General features: G+C 33.8%; 1 protein-coding gene across 4 annotated transcripts; it reads right to left on the bottom strand.

Annotated features, from left to right (window-relative positions):
- Positions 1–2794: 2794 nt before the first annotated feature.
- stap2b (signal transducing adaptor family member 2b) lies at positions 2795–20332 on the bottom strand. Of its 4 annotated transcripts, XM_056463818.1 has the most exons (15): positions 20249–20332; positions 19944–20029; positions 16934–17005; positions 16631–16750; positions 16455–16511; positions 14461–14615; positions 12174–12305; positions 11826–11898; positions 9859–9961; positions 6977–7072; positions 6779–6835; positions 6592–6669; positions 5706–5759; positions 3423–3530; positions 2795–3339 (listed from the first exon to the last, which is right to left on the bottom strand). In XM_056463818.1, exons 3-15 carry the CDS (start codon positions 17003–17005, stop codon positions 3293–3295), a joined length of 1152 nt encoding a protein of 383 aa, XP_056319793.1. In that variant the 5' UTR covers positions 19944–20029; positions 20249–20332; the 3' UTR covers positions 2795–3292. The 4 variants fall into 4 exon arrangements, with proteins under 4 accessions (XP_056319793.1, XP_056319789.1, XP_056319792.1 ...); XM_056463814.1 differs by lacking the exon at positions 20249–20332 and having other exon boundaries at positions 19944–20237; XM_056463817.1 differs by lacking the exon at positions 20249–20332 and having other exon boundaries at positions 6604–6669; positions 19944–20237.
- Positions 20333–20667: the final 335 nt, after the last annotated feature.

Here is a 20667-nt window from a genome sequence, read left to right as displayed (position 1 = left end):
TAAAGCTCATTATAAAATGTAATGTATAATATACTGTATTAGTTAATATAAATCAATGTTTTCTAGTTATTTCAAAATATTCATAAATAAATTACCAACTATATTTACCTTTGGCCCACTAGCCTCAATCAAATGAGGTTTTTGGCCTATCATAGGAAAACTTTGAGCATCCCTGGTTTAGACTAATTAAAAAGCTTTAATATTTTTGGATCTCTCAGATCATCTAATATTGTGCTATCCTAACAAATCATACATCAATGGAAAGCTCATTTAAGATGATGTACAAACCCCAATTCATACAAATTAATCAATACACCTGTGACTGGTTTTGTGGTAAAGAATCACCTATAACAAAGAAATCTACAGTATTTTTTTGCCATATTGCTGTCGTCTTAAAGGTAAATTTGACCAAAAACATAAAATTGTGTATCATTTATTCATCTTTACCTTGTTCCAAACCTCTGTGACCCATTGTTTCTCTCTCTCTGGATTGCAGAAGAAATTTCTGTTACTGGAGCCAAGATGATTTTAGTAAAAAAAAAAAAAAAAAAAAGTTCAGACAAATAAAAATTGTCAAAATATCAAAAAACAAAAGAAGCTAAAGCTAACTGAAAGGAGTAACAGATCACTGAAATCGAACTGAAAAATAATTAGCAAAAATATTAGTCATTTTCAGTATTAATGAGCACTCATTCTGTGTTGGAAAATCTGAGTAGAGAAGCAGCTGTACATGCTCTTTTATAGCTAAATGCATCGGTGAAGCACAAGATTAAACATCTTTTCAATACAACTATAAAACATGTTCTAACTTCCACATTTGCCCCCCAAAAAATTAACTAAACCCGTCATTAAGTACATAAATGATCTTTAAGATGAAGAAGTTTGTCATAATTCTACATTAATTTGTTTCTGTTGCATTTGTGTGGGTTTTGGGATGAGTGTGTGTAGGCCTGTCACAATAATCAATATATCGACTTATCGCAAAGCATATGGACATGACCGCAATCATTTTTGGTTATGCAATATAGAATCGCCCATACATAAACTATTCTAGCAACATTTTAGCTGATTGTGCAACATCTCTATTTGAGGTTTCAATGGCAGTATTGTTTCAAAAGCACTATAGTACCATAGTATATTCCAGATGTCTGACAACTGAAATTAGACAGCAGATATTGCAGCCTCTGTTAGTTTATACCTTTACTTTTTTGTTAACATTTATTATTATTTATTTGTGATGCGTTTTCACATTCTGATTCCAGTGCCTAATTATGAAAGGTTTGGAAGAGTGCACTTACATTGTGATGATCTTATATTGTCATTCTGGCATTATATAATAGGTAGTATAATATGGTCCAAAAAAATGACAACAATATTGTTTAAATCGCAATATATTTTGGTGCAATATATCGTACAACAAAACATAGATATCGTGACAGGCCTAAGTGTCTGTTCAGATAGGATTTTATTTATTATTAATATTAAGAGGATTGCACAAGAGTTCATTAAGCCACGCAAAGATTAAACTTTGCTCAGGTCAACACTGAATGAGTTCTGTTAACTACTAAAAGTGGAACTAGTATATAAAAACTAAACTAAAACTAACAAACACCATTAATGAAATGATCCAAAACTAAACTGAAAGTCTCAAAATAAAAACCCATTTAAAAATGCTAAACTAGAATATGGGTGGAGCCAAATCAGTCTCAGAAATAATACATTTACAAAATAGAATTCATACATCTACAACACAATTCACATTTACAAAATCCACTTCGTAAGTTCAAAACACAAATCATAAATACACTAATCTAATTTGTAAATTCAAAGTACAATTTAAAAATACACAAATCCAATTCGCAAATTCAAAAACACAATAAAAAAAATATGCAAATCCAATTTTTAAATTCAAAACACGATTCAAAAACACAAATCCAGTTTGTAAATTCAAAAAGCAAATGAAAAATATACAAATCTGATTCGTGAATTCAAAACACAATTCTTAAATACACAAATCCAATTTGTTAATTGAAAGCACGATTCAAAAATATGCAAATCCAATTTATAATTCAAAAAACTATTTTAAAATATGCAAATCCCATTCGTAAATTCAAAACATGATAGAAAATAAAGTTTCAAAAACACACAAATCCAGATCGTAAAATCAAAACCCAATTCATAAATGCGCAAATCCATTTCGTAAGTTCAAAAGAGGATTCATAAATACTCAAATCCAAATCGTAAATTCAAAGCATGATAAAAAAAAAATACGCAAATCTAATTCATAAATTCCAAACGCGATACAAAAACACACTAATCCAATTTGTAAATTCAAAAAACGATTTAAAAATATGCAAATCGGATTCGCGAATTCAAAACACGATTAAAAAACACAAATCCAAATCCAGATCATTCTTACTTGTGAATTCATGAATTGTTTACAGATGAACAAATTGTATTTTGTAAATGTATTCTTTTGGAGACTGATCTGGCTCCATAGATAAACATAAAAGCATCTGAATGTTAGTGAACACCGTTTACTGAAGCAGATTTTCCATTAAGCTCCAAATAGTAACTACACTGAAAAAGCAATCTCAGAAAAGAAAAAGTCAGTCATAGAGTTTTGGAACAACACCATTTCTATTATTTTACTATTATGAGTAAACAAGGACACCCATTTATGTTTTGGAAAATCTAATACAACCTGCAGTGCTTCTAGTCAAACACCAAAACTGTTACACTTCCTGTTACGTCAATAAAACAAATGCCAAACATACTTATTGTCTTGCAGATGTATAAAAGGAAGAAAATATGACTTTATTTTCCATGATCATTGTATTGTTCTCAAACTAAACAATATAAAAAATACCATACAAAGTTGAACAGGAACAGACAAAACAATATTCATTTGAACAGATTGTCTATCTGGAGAAAGAAGACCTGCAACTTCCCCACAAACTAGAGTCACAATCATTCATAATCAAGCCTGAAAACAGGAGACGTAGACCAGCTATCTGACACGGACAAATATTTACATCTGACCAACTTCTAAAATGGTCATAAATCAACAAGAAGTCAATGAGATAAACTACACAAACAGCAGAGGTGATTTACAGACACACACTGATCTATTGCTACAAGGATCGATAAAGAAAACTTGATTCCAGGGCTTGTTCCTCAGCAATAAAAGCCATATAAATGTGTCGGAGATTTAAGCCTAAGCTTAATACTTAATAGGAATTACTCCTCGTTCCACAGTGAAACCATTATTATCATCATCATCATCACACAATCACTCCTGGATGGGTCGTCTGCTATTAATAACCTTCGCCAGCTCATCTGTCAAGAATGAAACCACAGCGGGTTACGGATGTATCAGAAGCAGAAAATATTGCGGAGAAGCAGCATGAACTTGTTCTTACCCATGACGATTTGCTGCTTGGGAGTATTTTTAGGCATGTCTGATAGACTGTTGCTTCTGAGGGGTTTTTTACCATAGCCAGGAGGAACCAGAGCTTTTCGTTCACAGTCTACGTCAAAGCAGACAACATGATGATTTATTTTAGTAATCCTGCAATCTGTCCAGCGAAACATTGGTGAAGAGTTTCGTATTTTGCAGCTAACTGTGAGGCCTGTTCCACAAAGCGAGTTGAACAAACTCAGGGTTTTGGGTTTTTACAGTTTTTCTCAGTGGCTTTGGTGCATTTCTCACAACACTATTTACATTTGCACAACAGTTCCCACATTTCTCAAACCTTTTGTTTCTCATTCCTTCCAACAAATTGTAAATGCATCAACTGCTTTCATACAACTCTCTGCTGTTTTATAACATTATCATTTGCTTGTCATATCAGTCAAATTTGACTATTCAGCATTCACAAGTTTAGTTAATCCATATAAAACTAACAGTCCTCACTTCATTACTGGAGTCTTTACATACAGAAATGTTGAACTATCAAAATCTGTCAAGATAATTTTATAAAAAAAAAACAATTTAATCTTTATTTTCCTGAAAATGTCTTAAAAACTAAATTTGATGAATGATTTACAGACCTGTGTATGTTGTAGGTTCAGTTTCAACATGTACTGTAATATTGTTTACAGTTGTGCACAGCTCTACCCAAAGGAAGTGTATGTTTGTAGTAAATAAGAGTGTATTTATTCTTCTGCACAATGCCATTAGTGAAGTTTTTTTTTCCCTCTCCGCTGTCGCCACTGGCTTGCATGGTTCGGGATCTGTAGAGCTGCGCATTGTTGGATTTGCCCTTCAATATTTGGACTCTCAGTAGTGATTATTAAACCACACTGAACTGAGCTTAACTGAACTGAACTTAAACACTACAAACTGAACTACACTGTTCCTATTTACTGTGACCTTTTATGTGAAGCTGCTTTGACACAATCTACATTGTATAAGCGCTATACAAATAAAGGTGAATTGATTTGAATTAAATAAATTAGAATTGTAAAGAGCAAATGCAGTAAAAATGTGAAACATACATATTCAGTGTCTTGTACTCAGATACCTCACTAAATGCAGTGATGTCTACCTTTACTGTAGTTTTCAAACGGCTGTGCAAATACTTTATAGTGCTGTCTTGAGCATTTTCAGGACGTGTCGCCAAAATCTGACTTTTGTTGCATTGGAAAACATTAACAGAGTAAACTGTCATAATGAAAACATGACTAGCCGTTTGACTATCTTGTTCATAAACAATGGTGTCAGGACTTTTCATCTTGACCACACTGACACTTTCATTGACATCAATACTTGCTTTTGAGGAATGAGCTCTCCATTTTGAGCATGTGATGCGCTTTTGCAGGTTATCTACTAGGTTTTGCAGTTAGTACCAATTGTTTTGAGAAATGTATGAACTGTTGTGCAGAAATGTACTAGTGTTGGGCAGAAATGCACCAAAGCAACTGAGGAAAACTGTGAAACCAACCTGGCTAAGATAAGCTTAAGTAGTTTCACAATACTTCATATAAACGTGCTCTGTTAACATGGGGTTTCATCCAGAGTTTGTGACGTACGCCATACAGCTGAAAGTTTGACTAACAGCCAATAACAGTGCATTTACAAGGCAGAAATACATGCTGCTGATGGGGTACATTTTCAGAAGGCTTAAAGAAAACATTATTATGTTTATTATAACATTTCCAAAAGAAAATGTTATATCAATCAACTGATTTTATTAATGTAGGTTCACAAGCAGCTCAAAAGACAGCCATTTTAAAAGCTTTATATACATTCAAAGCTCATTTATAATTAAATATTTAAATGTTAATTGAACATTTGACACTAATTAATATTAACTGACAATTCAAAACTATTTTAAAAGTATAACAAAGTATAAATCATCTATTTTAAATAAATGATTAGCAACAAAAGATCATTTTGACTAAACAATGCTTTTAGTGTGAAAGGCTTTCAGTAAATTTTTTATTACATCAGTATCACTGTATTCATAGCAGAGTTTGGGTTTGCGATCTCTAGCAAAGAATAAAACCTGTTCTGGAGTAGCCGTGTAGCCTAAGTTAGCTTATATCACAAACCTGCTTTGTGCAACAGACCTCAGATGTAAACCTGCCCTTACAAAAACTATAAAGCAGATGTTCACTGAAAAATCCCCCCACACACACACACAATCTCAGATGGTAATATATGGCTATTTTGGACAAAACACTAGAAAAGTTGACCTCACCTGAACTGGTGCTTGGTTCATGAGGCATTGAATACTGGTACGGCAAATGCCGTGCTGTTAAAACAACAACAAAAAACAATATTAGAATGATCCGGTACTTTAAGGTGTAGTTCACCCAAAAATGAAAATGAATGTAACAATGAAAAGAGGAATAATTAAATGAACTGAATCCTAATAGAAGGTGTTCAAAGATGTTAGAAATGAATTCTGACAGCAGGAGAAAAAGGTAAACATTTGTATTTACTACTGTTTGAACACTTTGTTGGAAACCCGTAGCTAGGCCCCTCATGATAAGGAATATTTGTTATGTGATATATTGTCAGAAAGAAAAAAAAAATTGCAATAAGCCATATTATTGTCATTTTTAGATAATTTTATGTCACTGATAATATAATAATTCAAATAGCCAAACACTTTAAAATATGTATCATTCTTACGGTTATTTAGATTCTAGAAATTGACGTTAATAAGGCAAACGTCCAATTATATTTACTATTAAATGTCCTAATAGGTAAATGTCCAATTATAACTTTTGACACCAGTGAGGTAGAATGTAAATGTCATTATAAAATGGCTTTAATGTTATTTGTAACTATATACTTCAACGGCAAAAATTATTGAGGTCATCTCCAAGTATTGCACGATCATTTAATATATATTAATTGTGACAAGCCTATACCCATAGCCATTGATTTGCATAGTATATATTTTTTCTATACTATTTATATCAATGGCTGCCGGTTTCCAGCATTCTTCAAAATATCTTCTTTTGTGTTTACCGGAATAAAATAAACACACAAATGTTTGGAACAACCTGAGAATTATTTTTGGGTGAACTATTACTTCAGGGGAAAATGATGTGAGAACATATCATTGAATGATCTACTTTTTGTGTCACCTGGAACACGTGGTTGAACTGGAGGTGCAAGAGATGCAGCTTCATCCTCCTCATAGTCTCCTCCACCTGCAAATCAAAAAACAGACAACAAAACAGCAACATCATATACAATTCCTCCAAGTAAAGCAGCAGCAGCGTCAAAAGAAAGACAGAGAGTTGCTGGATGATGACTTACATGGGATATTGCGGTATTCATTTTCGTGTTCTGAACTGAACCTGTGAGCCTTTGTGACTAAAGATGCAAATGAAAAAAAGGAGGTATTTATAGTAACTTTTATAAGTCGAGCTGTCGAAGTTAAACACTTATTAATTCACTGTTTGAAACGGTAGATACATTGATTAGCGGTGTGTGCTTATGAGGATGATGTGTTACCAGGTTTGAGTGGGGGCACTGGAGGTGTAGATGAAGGGTCTGGTTTGGCACAGTGTTTGCTCAGCTCACCGTTCTCTTCATTTTTCTCAAGATATACTGAGAGAGAAGACAATAACAATGAGGTTAAAAGATTAAGAATTAAATACTAAATTAAAAATAAAGGTTTACAAAATGTATCTTGTTAATTCTTTTTCTGACCAAAAATATTGACTACATTTTTACAACGATTTACAGAAGACAAGCACAAATGGCTTTCAGTGTAACATTAGTAAACATACTGTACTAATATGGAGTCTGTTTAGAACGAGGATCATTTGGATCACATTTCAGTTTGCAAATATTAATCAAATGTCATTTTAAATCTTTATAATTTGCTAATTTTGGAGTGTAATGATCACACTGTAAAATGTCTGTTAATTGACAGTTTCTATATGTGTTTTCTGTTTATTTACTGTTGCGAATTACATTATGGGATGTTAACCTCTGCTCTGTTGAATTTTAAAGTTGAAAATTCAACTCTACAGTTTAACAAAGTGTCTTTTATTGACATTTGATCAAATTTAAAATAATAGAATGCATAAAAAATAATATATTGAGAAATATTTCACAATAGTGCATCCGCTGTGTAAAACATATGCTGGATAAAATGGCGGTTCATTCCGCTGTGGCGACCCCAGATGAATAAAGAGACCAAGCCAAAGGAAAATGAATGAATAAATGAATATTGAGAAATAAAATAACAGCAAATGTGCTGCTTTATTACAAGGTTTGGAACCATAATATACAACAGCAACAAAGATAATATTTTACCTTAAACTATTAAAATTGTTAATAAGTCACTTTTTAGTACGTCTCAAGGTTAAAAGTTGTTGGAAGCAAGATCAGGATCCCATAATGCAACTCAAAAACATAAATAAACTGGGAAAAACAAAAACATGAATCACAAAATATGGAAAATTGCTCATTTGAAGGATATTTTTACAGAGTAGGTTACTAATTTGTCATCAGCAATATTTAAAATAATAATAAAAAAAATTATGGAAACACCATAATTGTTTTTAAGTCTCTTTGTTTCCTGTACCATGTTTCATGTACTCACTATAGTAATAACAAATTTAGTGAAATAACAAATACAGTAACTACATGAAGTTAATGAATAATACTTAAATGTATAGTAAGGCTCTAACAAGAACACCATAAAATAAAACGCAACCAGTTATTTTAATAAGCAAAAGACAGAATAGGTTTGCAGTTTTATTTTAAGACTAAATTATATCCCTCATACATAGGCATGGGATGATAACCGGTTCCATGGTTTAACGCAGTTTGAAAAAGGCAAGGTTTTATAACTGCTAAATTATTCTGTTATACCGTTCCTAAGGTAAATGTCAAGTTTTTTAAATATTTTTTTTATTTGTTGTAAAGAAATCTGTGTTTTTGAAACTAATAAAGAGAGCAATGATTCATTTATACTATTTAGCCTGACATGTTTACGGTTTCAAAATATTATAAATGTTTCTTAAAATAAATTCAGTGAACATAAAAGTTTTGTTAATTTGTTTGTTTAACCCAGACATTTAAAAAACTTATTTTAGAGCAGTGATCACAGTACCGTGATACCGTGGTATTTTTATCCAAGGTTATCATACTGTCAGAAACTTTTACCGGCCCATACCTACTAATACACTACAGGTCAAAAGTTTGGGGTGAGGTTTTTTTTTCCAGTTTTCTTTTAAAGAAAAGCTTTCATTTCATCAAGGCAGCATTTATTAAATATATTTTAAAAATTGTTCATTTGTTAAATATTAACAATTTTTAATACTGTATGCAGTATCAAATGAAATTATTACTCCAGAAATTATTACTTTTATTACCATTACCATTAATAATAATAACAAGAACAATAATAATAAATATTAGAGTGATTTCTGAAGGATCATGTGACTCTGAAGACTGGAGTAATCAAGCTGAAAATTCATCTTTAAAATCATGAGAAAAACTTATTAAATGATAAACTACTTTTGAACAGTTATTTTAGAGTGCAATAACATTTCACAATTGTACAATTTGTACTGTATTTTTGATAAAATAAAGGCCGCCTTGGTGAGCAGAAGCTTATTTTAAAACATTTAATAGTCCTACTGACCCCAAACTTTTGAGCGGCAGTGCATGTTCATTCATTCATTCACTTTCTTTTCAGCTAAGCCCCTTTATTAATCCAGGGTCGCCACAGCAGAATGAACTGCCAACTTATCCAGCATATTTTTTTATGCAGCGGATGCCCTTCCAGCTGCAACCAATTACTGGGAAACACCCATACATCTCATTGACACACATACATTACAGACAATTTAGCTTACCCAATTCTAGTAGAAACTTCACTTGAACTTAAAAAGCTTTGTATGTAAATACAATCACTTTTGCAAGTGTACTGCAGAACCAAACCTATGAGTGCATTTAAATTGTAAATCATTTGACTTTAAAATCAATTCTAACAATGCAGGCATTCATTAAGTCTGAAAAACAGAGAACTAAAACCACCAGCTTCGAGCAGAATGGAATGACAAGTATTCACGCAACTATACAAACTAAAGAGACTGTGTTCATAGTGAAATAGCTCTGTTTCAGCTCTCAAACAAGTTTCTGCTTGCCGTTTTAGCTTACATGTCAGTCAAAAAAACAGTCAAGCTTTTTTCCGTCAGCCAGATGGAATGTCTAAGGAGTGATTTACTGTATGAAGGTTTGTTTCATAACTTTCCTGTCATGCGGTCATTCATTATAGTAAACATTTTCTAGATGATTGATTCATACCAAGTATGCCAGTGTGGCTGACAAACAGGATTTTTCTTATTCACGTTACAGTCAACACAAAACAGTCGTACCTAGAACTTGATCATAGTGTTTCTCCATATGAAGAGGCACCAAAACCCCGCCGGTCTTCTCCACCATTTTGTTAACCACATCGTGCAGGGTGGCACAGTTGATCTGTGTGTTTATGAACAGTGTGTGTGATCAGTACACAATACCAGAGTAAAGGAATCAATGGCTGGGATCAGTTAGAAGTAGTGTATGTTTAATCAGTGGTGAAGATTTAACAATAAATACACACCAAGGTAAAGAATGTACAGTTAAAAGGCAAAATTATAAGCGCTCTGGTGAAATTTTAAGTGTTTATGATTATTAATAGAGCAAAGACATTTTTCAGAGTATTTCCTATAATATTTTTTTCTTTTCTATTTTTTTCTATAATATTTAGTCTTTTGAGTCTCCTAAATGTGTCTGTCAAGTTTCAGCTCAAAACACCCATCAGATTATTTATTATACCTTTCAGAATATTAGAACTGAACACATTGTAGCTGTTTTTGTGGCCTGTGCCTTTAATGCTAGCTCCCCCCGCCCACCATTCCCACATGCCTGTCAGTGTGTGCCTCAATCTCCGCCTCAGCTGATAAACAGCAGACTGACAGATATGAAGGAAGCAGATCTCAACGTTTGGGAGAAATGCTACAGTAAGAACTTTCCCAATGATTATTTGATGTATTTGTTGGGGAGGTAAAAAGTCTTTCTGCAAGGAGTCAAACACAATGCCATTACGAAGTTCACACACACAGCAGAGACACAAACAGCACACGCATTTAACTTTGCACTGTTTTTGCACGGCAAATGTGAAAGGATACACGTTAATTTCCACTGCTGTGTGGGCATCCATTATGTTAATGTACAAAATAAACCTGATTTAACGTCCACAAACCAGGATTGAAGCGCCTTCTTTTATAATTGTACTGGCATGCGGCTGTGGCGATAAAGACGGTAAAAATTGCTGTAATTCATTACAAACATGCACTGTTTTAATAACAATTTAAACTGATTCTTGATCACATTTGATGATGATTGATGATCACAGCACACTAAACAGTTCTTTTAAACCTGGTTGCTTTGCGCACGTCTGGTCTTGTTCATATGATTATAGACATTACTATGGAGACATGTTAATACATGGCTGTCAATCAAATCAGTGGGCGGGAAAACTGTAGTCCTACATCACGTTACGGTGGGCCTCAAAGTGGGAAGGATTTGGATCCTATTTTAACGTCAGGATATTTATAAAAAAAAAAGACAAGTCTAAGCATTTTTTTATATCACCCCAATTTGACTGTGGACACACTATACCTATAGTACACACAGTTCTGTCCAAACAGCTTATAAAAGATGATTTTTATCATAGGTGCCCTTTAAAGCTGAATACTAGTATGTGAACCACTTAAATAGGATGTATGCCTGTCATCATGGCAAAGACAAAAATTAAGTAAACTGTTAAATAGCACTTGGGAAATATTAGAAATAGAATGACAATTTCACAAGAGGGCCAATACTTTTGCCTTCAACTGGTATATGCAAAAAATAAAGGTCAGATGACAATACATGCACTTTTTACCCTTAAAATCGTAAACTGAAAAACCAGGAAAACTTCTGGGGTGTGGTTTAAGATTAATGTGGAGAGATAGGGCTCTCAAAACATCTTACTCACCTACAGTAAAACTCTGGAGTCTCTTTTAAGATTTGTTTAATGTATAACACATGAGCTGTACAGAGCCACTGCGTCGGATTCCCAACACTCGGCCATAAAACTCATTTCTTATCAGAACTTCCTCTTTGCTTTCAGAGCAATCACATATGTGTACAAAGTGCTTTCGAAAGAGCTTTGTGCTCACACTAAACTACAAGCCTATAAATAATCTTTAGACGTTCAGAGTCGCTTTACTGGGCATATTGGTTAATAAAATCTATTATTTATCTGCAGCTTTAATTTTAAAGCGATCAGAAAATAAAGAAAGAATGTATTACTCACAGGAGAATCAAGATCGATGACGAATCCTCCTTCAGGCCTCCGAAAAACTCGATAATGCTTAAATATTGATCTGCTGAAAGCAAAAAAGATTCTTTAGGATAAATACGTTCTCAACCATAACAACTACATTAAGCCGAATTTACCAGAAGATGCGATTGTGTAACATGTCGTATTGTGCAGATCAAGGTCTAAGGTTCAAGACTATTGAATTACAGGGAGCAATTCAGAAGATAAATAGCAATAAATTAAGTTCTGCAGTGCATCAGATAATGCCTTTGCAAGCTGGCTGTCCAGCGTGTAGATTCAACATGATTCTGTATTGAGTAGAGATGAAAGTGTGTGTTTTACCCATTAACTTCTTGCCGAGTGGTGAGAGAGAAAGACGTCCCATCTTGAGCCGGCCGCAGCAGGAGGTTTCCATCATTAGGATTTCTGTCCAATAAAATTTCAGCTTCCACACGAGACACTTTATGAAAACACCTGTGGAATATGCATCATTATTATTGTGTTATTACATAACAGGCATGCTTATTTAGATCATTCTATTTACATGAACACCAAAAAAAAATAAAAGACAATAGTGGTGTTTGGATTTACATGAAATGTGTGAAACCATTTAATCTCATATATACACAGGTATTCTAATCTAATCATGACAGTAAACGCAGGTGTAAACAGGGTCTGAAATTAGTTTATATTGAAAATGTCTTTTTTTTGGATTGCTTGTGTAGTGTAAACACTCTCAAATGCACTCTCCGTCTATTGATCTGACCTTTATGTTGCATGTTGTTAGAAACACACTAAAATAAGGGTTTGTACTTTGGTGTGTTTTACAAAAAAAATAAATAATCCAGACTGCAATTAAAATCTTAGTTGCCATTCACACCCTTTCATTCACTTGCTTTACCACTCATAAAACATGCAACATGGGATTGTTCATTCAGTAATACGTGGATGGTCACGCTAAAAAGCGATGTAAACCTCAACAAAACAAGGTTAATCTCAGCTGACCACTTGTGAAACTCATGTTAAAAAGACAAAAATGTCATTTCTGTCATTATTTATTCACCCTTCACTTGTTCCAGACCTAACTGGATTTCTTTCTATTGTTTAACACAAAGTAAGTTGGAAAGCAGCAGCCATTGACTTTCATTGGATTATTTGTTCCTACTATGGATGTCAACAGATGCTGGTTTCCAGCTTCTTCAGAATATGCTGTTTAGTAGGGCTGCACGATATTGGAAAAATCTGATATGGCAATATTTTATTTTTCTGCGATAAATATTGCTATATGAATACAGTTTCACAAAATGGTTTGAATAGCACTGTTTGTCAGTTTTCTGAGGAGTCTAACAGTGTTCAGGTACAGAAATTGCATAATCATAATGCAAAAAATGTTTTTCCTTCTATTCAATTCATTCGGCTTAGTCCCTTTATCCATCAGGGGTTGCCACACGGATGCCCTTCCAGCTACAACCCAGTACTGGGAAACATCCATACTCTCTCACATTCACACACAAACACTACAGCCAATTTAGTTTATTCAATTCACCTTTAGTGCATGTCTTTGGACCGTGGGGGAAACTTCACAGAGAAAAGCCAACTGACCCAGCTGCAACTCAAACGAGCGACCTTCTTACTGTGAGATGACAGTGTTAACCACTGAGCCACCGTGTTGCCCCTATTAAATTCAAGTTTATTAGTTACCATAACTTTATTAGTTGCTAATTCTTACTTTGCTTTGTCTTATTTCCAGTCCAAATATAAAATAAACATCTTAGATCAACTAAAAATATTGTTTTGTTTCCAACTTTGGAAGAAATAATAAGTCAAAATTAAGTTTTCCCCCAAAACAAGTAAAATTATCTGCCAATGGGGTGAGCAAAATAATCTTGTTTTGACTTTGTTGAAATCTAGATATACATAAATCATATAAATTGTGTGTAAACACAGCAACTAAATACAATTTTGCAGCTCCTAGTCAACTACAATCCAGCCTCAACATTGCATATCTTGCGATGTTACTATTGCGGATGCGCACATTGCGATATTGATGCGGAAACAAACAATAGGGCTGCACAATATATTATTGTTCAACAGAAGAAAGAAACTCAAGTTTAGAATAACTCATGTAAGTGTAAATGAGGAAATGTAAATTTTTTGGGTGAACTATCTCTTTAATAACAGCTTAAAAGGGCAGAGCCACCATTAAGCTGTATTCTAACTTTTAGTTAAACATTTTCACACATACGCACTTTCTTAAAAACATGCAAAAATGCAGATTTGAGCTCCTGCGTTGGCATGAATATGAATGGAAGTCAATGGGACAAAAAAGTGCATTAGACGACTTTTAAACAGCTTAAAGAATAATATATTGTCTTTTCATTGTGCATTTTTGAATGCATGTGTGTAATACTGTGTAGCAGTATAATTAGTAAAAATAATTAATATTTTTTTCAAGCAGAGCCAAGACCAAGTCACGCCACTAGTTGACCAATCCGACACTCCAACATGAGCTTAACCAATGGCGGGACATTATCGGTTTGTCGCTGCTAGGAATGAAGAAAGCTTTTAACACCAAAAACGTCACGTCAGCTTCATCATTACGCTATTAAATCAAGCTGTTTTAACTTACATAGGCATGTCTGGTAATACGCAAACATAAGGGTCAAAGCTCTGTTCTGGCGGTGAAGCTGAAGGAAGCCGCTGTCGTATTTTCTCTTTTTCAATGATTTCCCTCATCACGTGAATCTGTCCAGGCAGCAGGTTCAGAGAGACTGGAACAGAGAGCTGAGAGACACAAACAGTGAGAACTATTATCTAATACGCTTACGAACAATAAGTCAAGTGAAAAACATTCTCGTTGGATAATCATTAACTTTGGAGATCCATAATAAAGAGATTATGAATAAGACGAGTATAAAAAATGACCACTCAAACTGTTACCTCTATGAATTATTCTAACAAGCTTATTATTCAGCAATGAGGGTTTAACTGCAAATAAACTCGAAGAACATTCAACATATATATATAATTATACTTCAATTACTAAAACTTTCTGTAACATGATGTGCTCTGAGATTTTAGAAATCATTGTACAATGGGTAAAATGAGTGTGAGGTGCTGTAGGCATAAAAATTACCATATGTTGGTAACAATCCAAACAACATACAAGTAAACAAAACAACAACCTTACAACTAAACAAACAACTTCATGAATTAAGTTGTGTGAAAAAGGGAAAAGAACTACTGAAAATGATTTAATACTTTGTAAGGTTCTGTGAGTTCCTTCTATAAACTCTGATCTTTAGTTCTTATTTTCTATTGAATTCAAGCAAATTCCCTATAAGTAAAGTAATTTTATTTGGCGGCCATCTTTGAAACGCCTCTAGGGTATGTGCGGGCATTCTGTTTGGATAGGGAAACATCAAATTCTTCAAAACTCCTTGCCAAGCACTTCATATTAGGAATCACCAATAAAATTAAACAACAGCTGTCTCTTTAGTTTAATTTCTAAACGTTAGAAACACACAATCTGCAGAAACTCACGTCTGGTCTGAGCCCCTCCCCCAAAGTATCGTCAGTCAATAGCGATCGATGATTGGCTCCTGTACTAGTAATCTGGGCTGTATTGACCAAATTAACGGTTACACTTTTCTCCATTCAAAAACATACAAGTGACATGTCTTGTGTATTCTATAGTCTTTATTTCTAGTCAGGGTCATTCTAGCTGCGTTATTTTTTTTTCTGAAACCAACTGAGAGTTTTCTTGCCTGCATTTGGGACATTTGTCTTGCTAAAATGTCCACCCTTGTTTCATCTTCATCCAATTCACAATTCCATTTTCAATACAGCTGCTACTTCTTTTTGGAATTTTACGCCGGTTAGCATCCAGCGTTTTGGTGCATTACCGCCACCTTCACCTCCGGAGTGTGGACCAGAGGTTTGGTTTACAGACTAATCATTTTTTTCCCAACTTCCATTCTTCCCACCCTCTCTCAAACACACACATGCTTACTTGCAAACACACCCCTAACCCCTACCCCTATGTAGTAATAATAATAATAATAATAACCACCCCAATACACTTTTTCAATACAGCTAACTTAATTTCTGAACTTATTAAGCACCATTCACACTAGCGAGTGTATCGCAACGGCAAAGCGACAAGCAACCGTTAATTTCAAAGGAGAGTGAGTGACTTCTGGCAACCTCTGTCTACGTGAACAACAGTGACCGTTGGTGGGCGTGTTGAGCGACGCTAAAAAGTTGAGAATCCTTCAACTTTCTTGAGCGACAGCCAATAGGAGCACCAGTAGAGCTCACGTGATCCTCTCTCAGCTCCCTTAGAGGCCGGTTGTAATTTTCTGTGCTGTAGACATCCACAGACCTGTGTTTGCAGCAGATCGGCACACAGAGCGACAGACGGCTACAAAGTCACTGCTAGTGTGAATGAGGCATTAGTTTTGGGTTCTTTGTTTGTTTTGAATACTTTGGTTGTTACCAGTATCTGGTGAAAATTTCAAGTCAACAGTGCCTTTAAATATGAATTCATAGAAAACAGTGATATCTTATTTTACCCTCTGTATATCAGATATTGATCAGGATCTTTTCAAAAGCACAACCAACCTTAGCAATCGAGAGCATGTAGCCTTTCCACAGCTCTCTGGCTTCAAGGCTGGGGGCCTGAAAAAAAAAAAAAAAGTGTATGACACTGGGTGAGTGTTACCAATTTGAAATAACATAAAACAAATGCAAAAAAATGTGATTTGTATAAAAGAATAATAAAATGACAAAAGCCATACAATCATCCTGACGTCTTCTTTTTTCATGTGCAGGGTGAATCCAGCAGCATCTAGGTTTCGCTCACGAGAGCCATCATCTGACACCGAGTTGAGATCCGACAGCTCCAGCTTCTCGATATACTGTATTCATAAGCAAACAGTTGTTGTATATGGTGCATGTATAATAATCTTGTCTAGTCAAACATACACAAGCAAAAAGATTTTAACCATCCAATTTCACATATTATTAGGAAATACACAAACTGAAAATATTATGGGATACAACGAATTAAATAAAATATGCAGCTTGTAAAATACACTTACCACACTGTCTTTGCTGCTATTGAAGAAAAAGAGTGAATCTCCACACAAACTGGTCCAGAGTTTACGACCCATCTGTACAAAGAGAAATTGCATTTTGCATTTAAATGTGATCTGGATATGTGGTTTCTCAACAGCATACATTTTCCATTGAAAGGGAGTTTGTTTATAAAACATACACATGTAACGACCAAACCAGTTTGACAGAAAAAAGGAATGACGAAAACAAAGGATTTTTTCCTCCTTTCATTAGAAACGCTTAGAAACAACACATAACCCAGAGGCTTGATTTTATTTCATGCTCATTTTCCAATCAAGTTCCAACTAAATTAGATTATGAACGGCTTAATATGTTTTGTTTTGTGGTGTCGGCATCAAATCAAATTTACAAAGTGATTTTCTATACATACTGTAGATAGAAAGCAAATTAAATGCTAGCTGCAAGTGTCTCATTTTAAATGTTTTGTGAAGAACATCAAAATATGGAATATGCTACTGTTTAATGTAGCATATTCATTTTTGAAACAACATATTCTTAATAAAATAAAGTAATCATGGTGTATTTCAATTTATTATTATTATTTTTAAAGCTTATAAATCTGTTTCTGATCCATGGACTAACAGTTGTAATAATTCGCATAACGGTTACAATCAGGTTTATAATCAAAGTGCATGCAGTATCACAATATGAAATATTTATTCTTTGCTTGAATTGTGAACTAACAAAAATACTAATTTTCCACAAATAGCCTAGCTCATGAGTGTTGTGAACAGAACATGACAGTAACACAGAAAACCCTCTTACCATTTCACGAAATGCAAATGTTTTATCTGTATTGTTCAATTTGCATGCAAGTACGCAACCAAACAAGTTTTTGTTGACATTTCCACATCTGTAAGCAAACAATTTACATGTTGCGACAGACGATTGTGCAACAATCTTTTATTGGCCACTTCTGTTTCTTGAGGATCAATAGTGACATTTTTACACTGAAACTAATTACAATCTAGATACAAATAAATTTAAAGCAAGCACGCTGGGTCCAATATATATTGTTCTGCAAAACTATATTAAAAATGCTCATTACATTATGGGTATAATACAATCAAAATCAAATTATTGTATTCTTGTATTAAAATTGAGGTCTAAAATAAGATATTTCCAAGTGTAAAAAGTAATTACAGTTTTACAATAAGCAAATAAACACATCCATTTTTAAAAACATATAAGTTAAATAAGTTAAAGATTGAATATAATATGTAAAAGATTAACTTGAAAGGAATTCAAATATTGTACCAATTAGAGAGTGATGATCTTATTACAGAAATATCGAGATAAGTCCTGAGTAAATATTTGTGTGAATGTAAAAGAATGGTAGTAATAAATTAGTCCAAAGTGCTAAACCCCAACTTAAGTATAGTATATAGCAAAATCAGATAATTGACCATTTATGCAGGATATCAATTTAAAATGTAGTTTATATTAGGGCTGGGCGATTTGGCAAAAAATGCAATCTCGATGATTATTTTCCATATTGAACGATAACGATATATATTTTGATTGTTGTTAATGCTTCCAGATTTAAAAAAAGAGCATCCCAACAATGACTAAAGCCACAAAAATTAAAGGGTCAATTAAATGGAATAACATCTTTTCGGTTGAAAAATTGCCGGTGGCCAAAAATCTCTAATATCAACACACTTTCAGATTCCCATTGTCACACATTTCTGCTGTGTGATAAGCTCTTAGATCAGTATAGAGTAAAATGTCCAGAGATTATTGTTATTGACATTAATTTTATTGCGATACGATATTATATCGTTTATCGGCATAGCCCTATTTTATATTATTAAATATATGATTACATGGGTTACACAAATACATTACTAAGGTTCACTCTATTATAATATTATTTAAATTATTTACCAACATGAACAATATATTACAGTAGTCATCTTTGTTAACGTTATAAAAATACAGTCGTTCATTGTTAGTTCTTGCTTCCAGTGAGTGCATCAGCTATAGATTTGAAAAATGCATTAGTTAACACTGATTTCAGCATTAATATGATTAATAAATTCTGCATGTTGTTAATTTTTAGTTTGTGTCAGTAAATACATTATCATTAACTATAAGAACCTTTTTAAATTTTGTATTAGCCTCTATGGAAAGCTTCACTTTTTAGTCTATAACCCAAATGACTTCAATCATACAAATAACAAAAAGGTAACAGAAATAAACCCTTTAATATAAGCATCTTGAAAATTTTGAAGTGCTTTCTGAGATCTTGAAAATGCAATTACGACTGGATCCAATGCTTTTATTTCTGGGATTCTCTGAACAAACGCATTTGTTGTCAAATACACAACATAAATTGCTCCCATACTGCTTAAATACTGCCAAGAAGTTACTACTACTGTTTTGCAAAAAAGGGGAAACAATCCCCTACATGTAAACTGTGGCTTGGAGAAGAGAATCTCTCTGTTACATTTGGAGCGAATTAGATACTATTTGAAAAGACAACTTGAATAATTTGACAAAATTTGTAATCCTTTTAAAAGTTACCTTGAAAAAACCTAGTGGAATAATGCATCATTTCTGTAATGTTTTGATATGCTTTGTCGTCATATTCGTTTGTTCAAACAGGTCTTTGAAAACAAGTTAGCTTGTTATGTGGGAGTTTTTTTATTTTATTACTTATAGTATGATTATCATATTGTTTTTCCCTTTTCTTTGCCTATGTTAAATGTAGACAAAGCATATAAAACAGAGAATCCTTTTCTTTCTATATCTGTGCCTTCAATAAAATTGACAAAAAAAAGCATCTTTATCGACCTTATAAACAAGCTGAGCTGTGGTAAGGGCTTTATAGTGCACTTTTTAAAACATTTAACTGCTTCAAAAGTCAAAAATTAAACATTTTTTCCTCAAAAACTATGAAAAAAACATTGTATTGAGAACAAAAAAGTGTAAAAGGCGTAAAAAAAAAAGTGTAAACACACGCTGACTCACCTTGTCTTTGATGGATTTCTTCTCGAGAAAGCCTTCGTGATAGCATGTTGGCAGCTGAGCTCTTCCTCGTCTATTGCGATTTGCTCCTGCCATAAGTGCAGATAATACAAATTTATAAAACTGTTTAAGTAGGCTCTCTGAAAGAACACGCTTAAATGTCCACCTGCGCGTTCAGTGCTTTGTCATAACCAAGTTAACGTGAAAAAGAAATGAAAAGACAACTCGTGCACTGAGTATCACAACCGCCGCCAGCTGTCTATTTGAAGAGGTCTACGTGCCGTCATCCTAATCTAGGAGCTCTTTACCTGTCCACAGGTGAGTCAGGTGCTCGCGAGGGTTGCCGGAAGACACGAAACCCCGCCTTTAGTGAAGCACGTCAAACTGGATGCGGACTATCAAATCTCAGCCCGCAGGCACGCATGTGAAACCGCACGGGGGGAAACCCCGCATCAAAATAGCAAAGCTTCCCAGAACTCTTTCAGGAATCTGACTCTATGACGACAAAGCGCTTTTGATTTTGTCAATGTTCATCTGAAATGGGGGAGACTAGACCTGCATTCTGTGGTAACCCGAATTTTCCCTAAATGTAAATCCCTCTCATGAAGTATAGCATATAAAATATTTAATTAGGCTACTCAAAGTTTACTGAAAACATATTAAAGTCACATGCCATGGAATAGTGTTAAATAGTAACGTTTTAATAAATGTTGAATATTATATTTTT

The sequence above is a fragment of the Danio aesculapii genome, chromosome 8, assembly GCF_903798145.1.
Source record: "Danio aesculapii chromosome 8, fDanAes4.1, whole genome shotgun sequence".
NCBI classification, from domain to species: Eukaryota; Metazoa; Chordata; class Actinopteri; order Cypriniformes; family Danionidae; genus Danio; species Danio aesculapii.
The sequence above is the reverse complement of the archived record's forward strand: the minus strand, read 5'-3'. Positions and strand labels throughout refer to the sequence as shown.

Excerpts from the sequence above, each read along its gene's own strand:
- stap2b (XM_056463814.1), bottom strand. The coding sequence starts at position 20,036 with ATGGCAGGAGCAAATCGCAATAGACGAGGAAGAGCTCAGCTGCCAACA. Across the intron at positions 12,306-14,460 it reads GTATTACCAGACATGCCTAT|GTGTTTTCATAAAGTGTCTC; the intron begins GTAAGTTAAAAC and ends CATATTCCACAG. Across the intron at positions 11,899-12,173 it reads ACTCGGCAAGAAGTTAATGG|CAGATCAATATTTAAGCATT; the intron begins GTAAAACACACA and ends TTTTGCTTTCAG.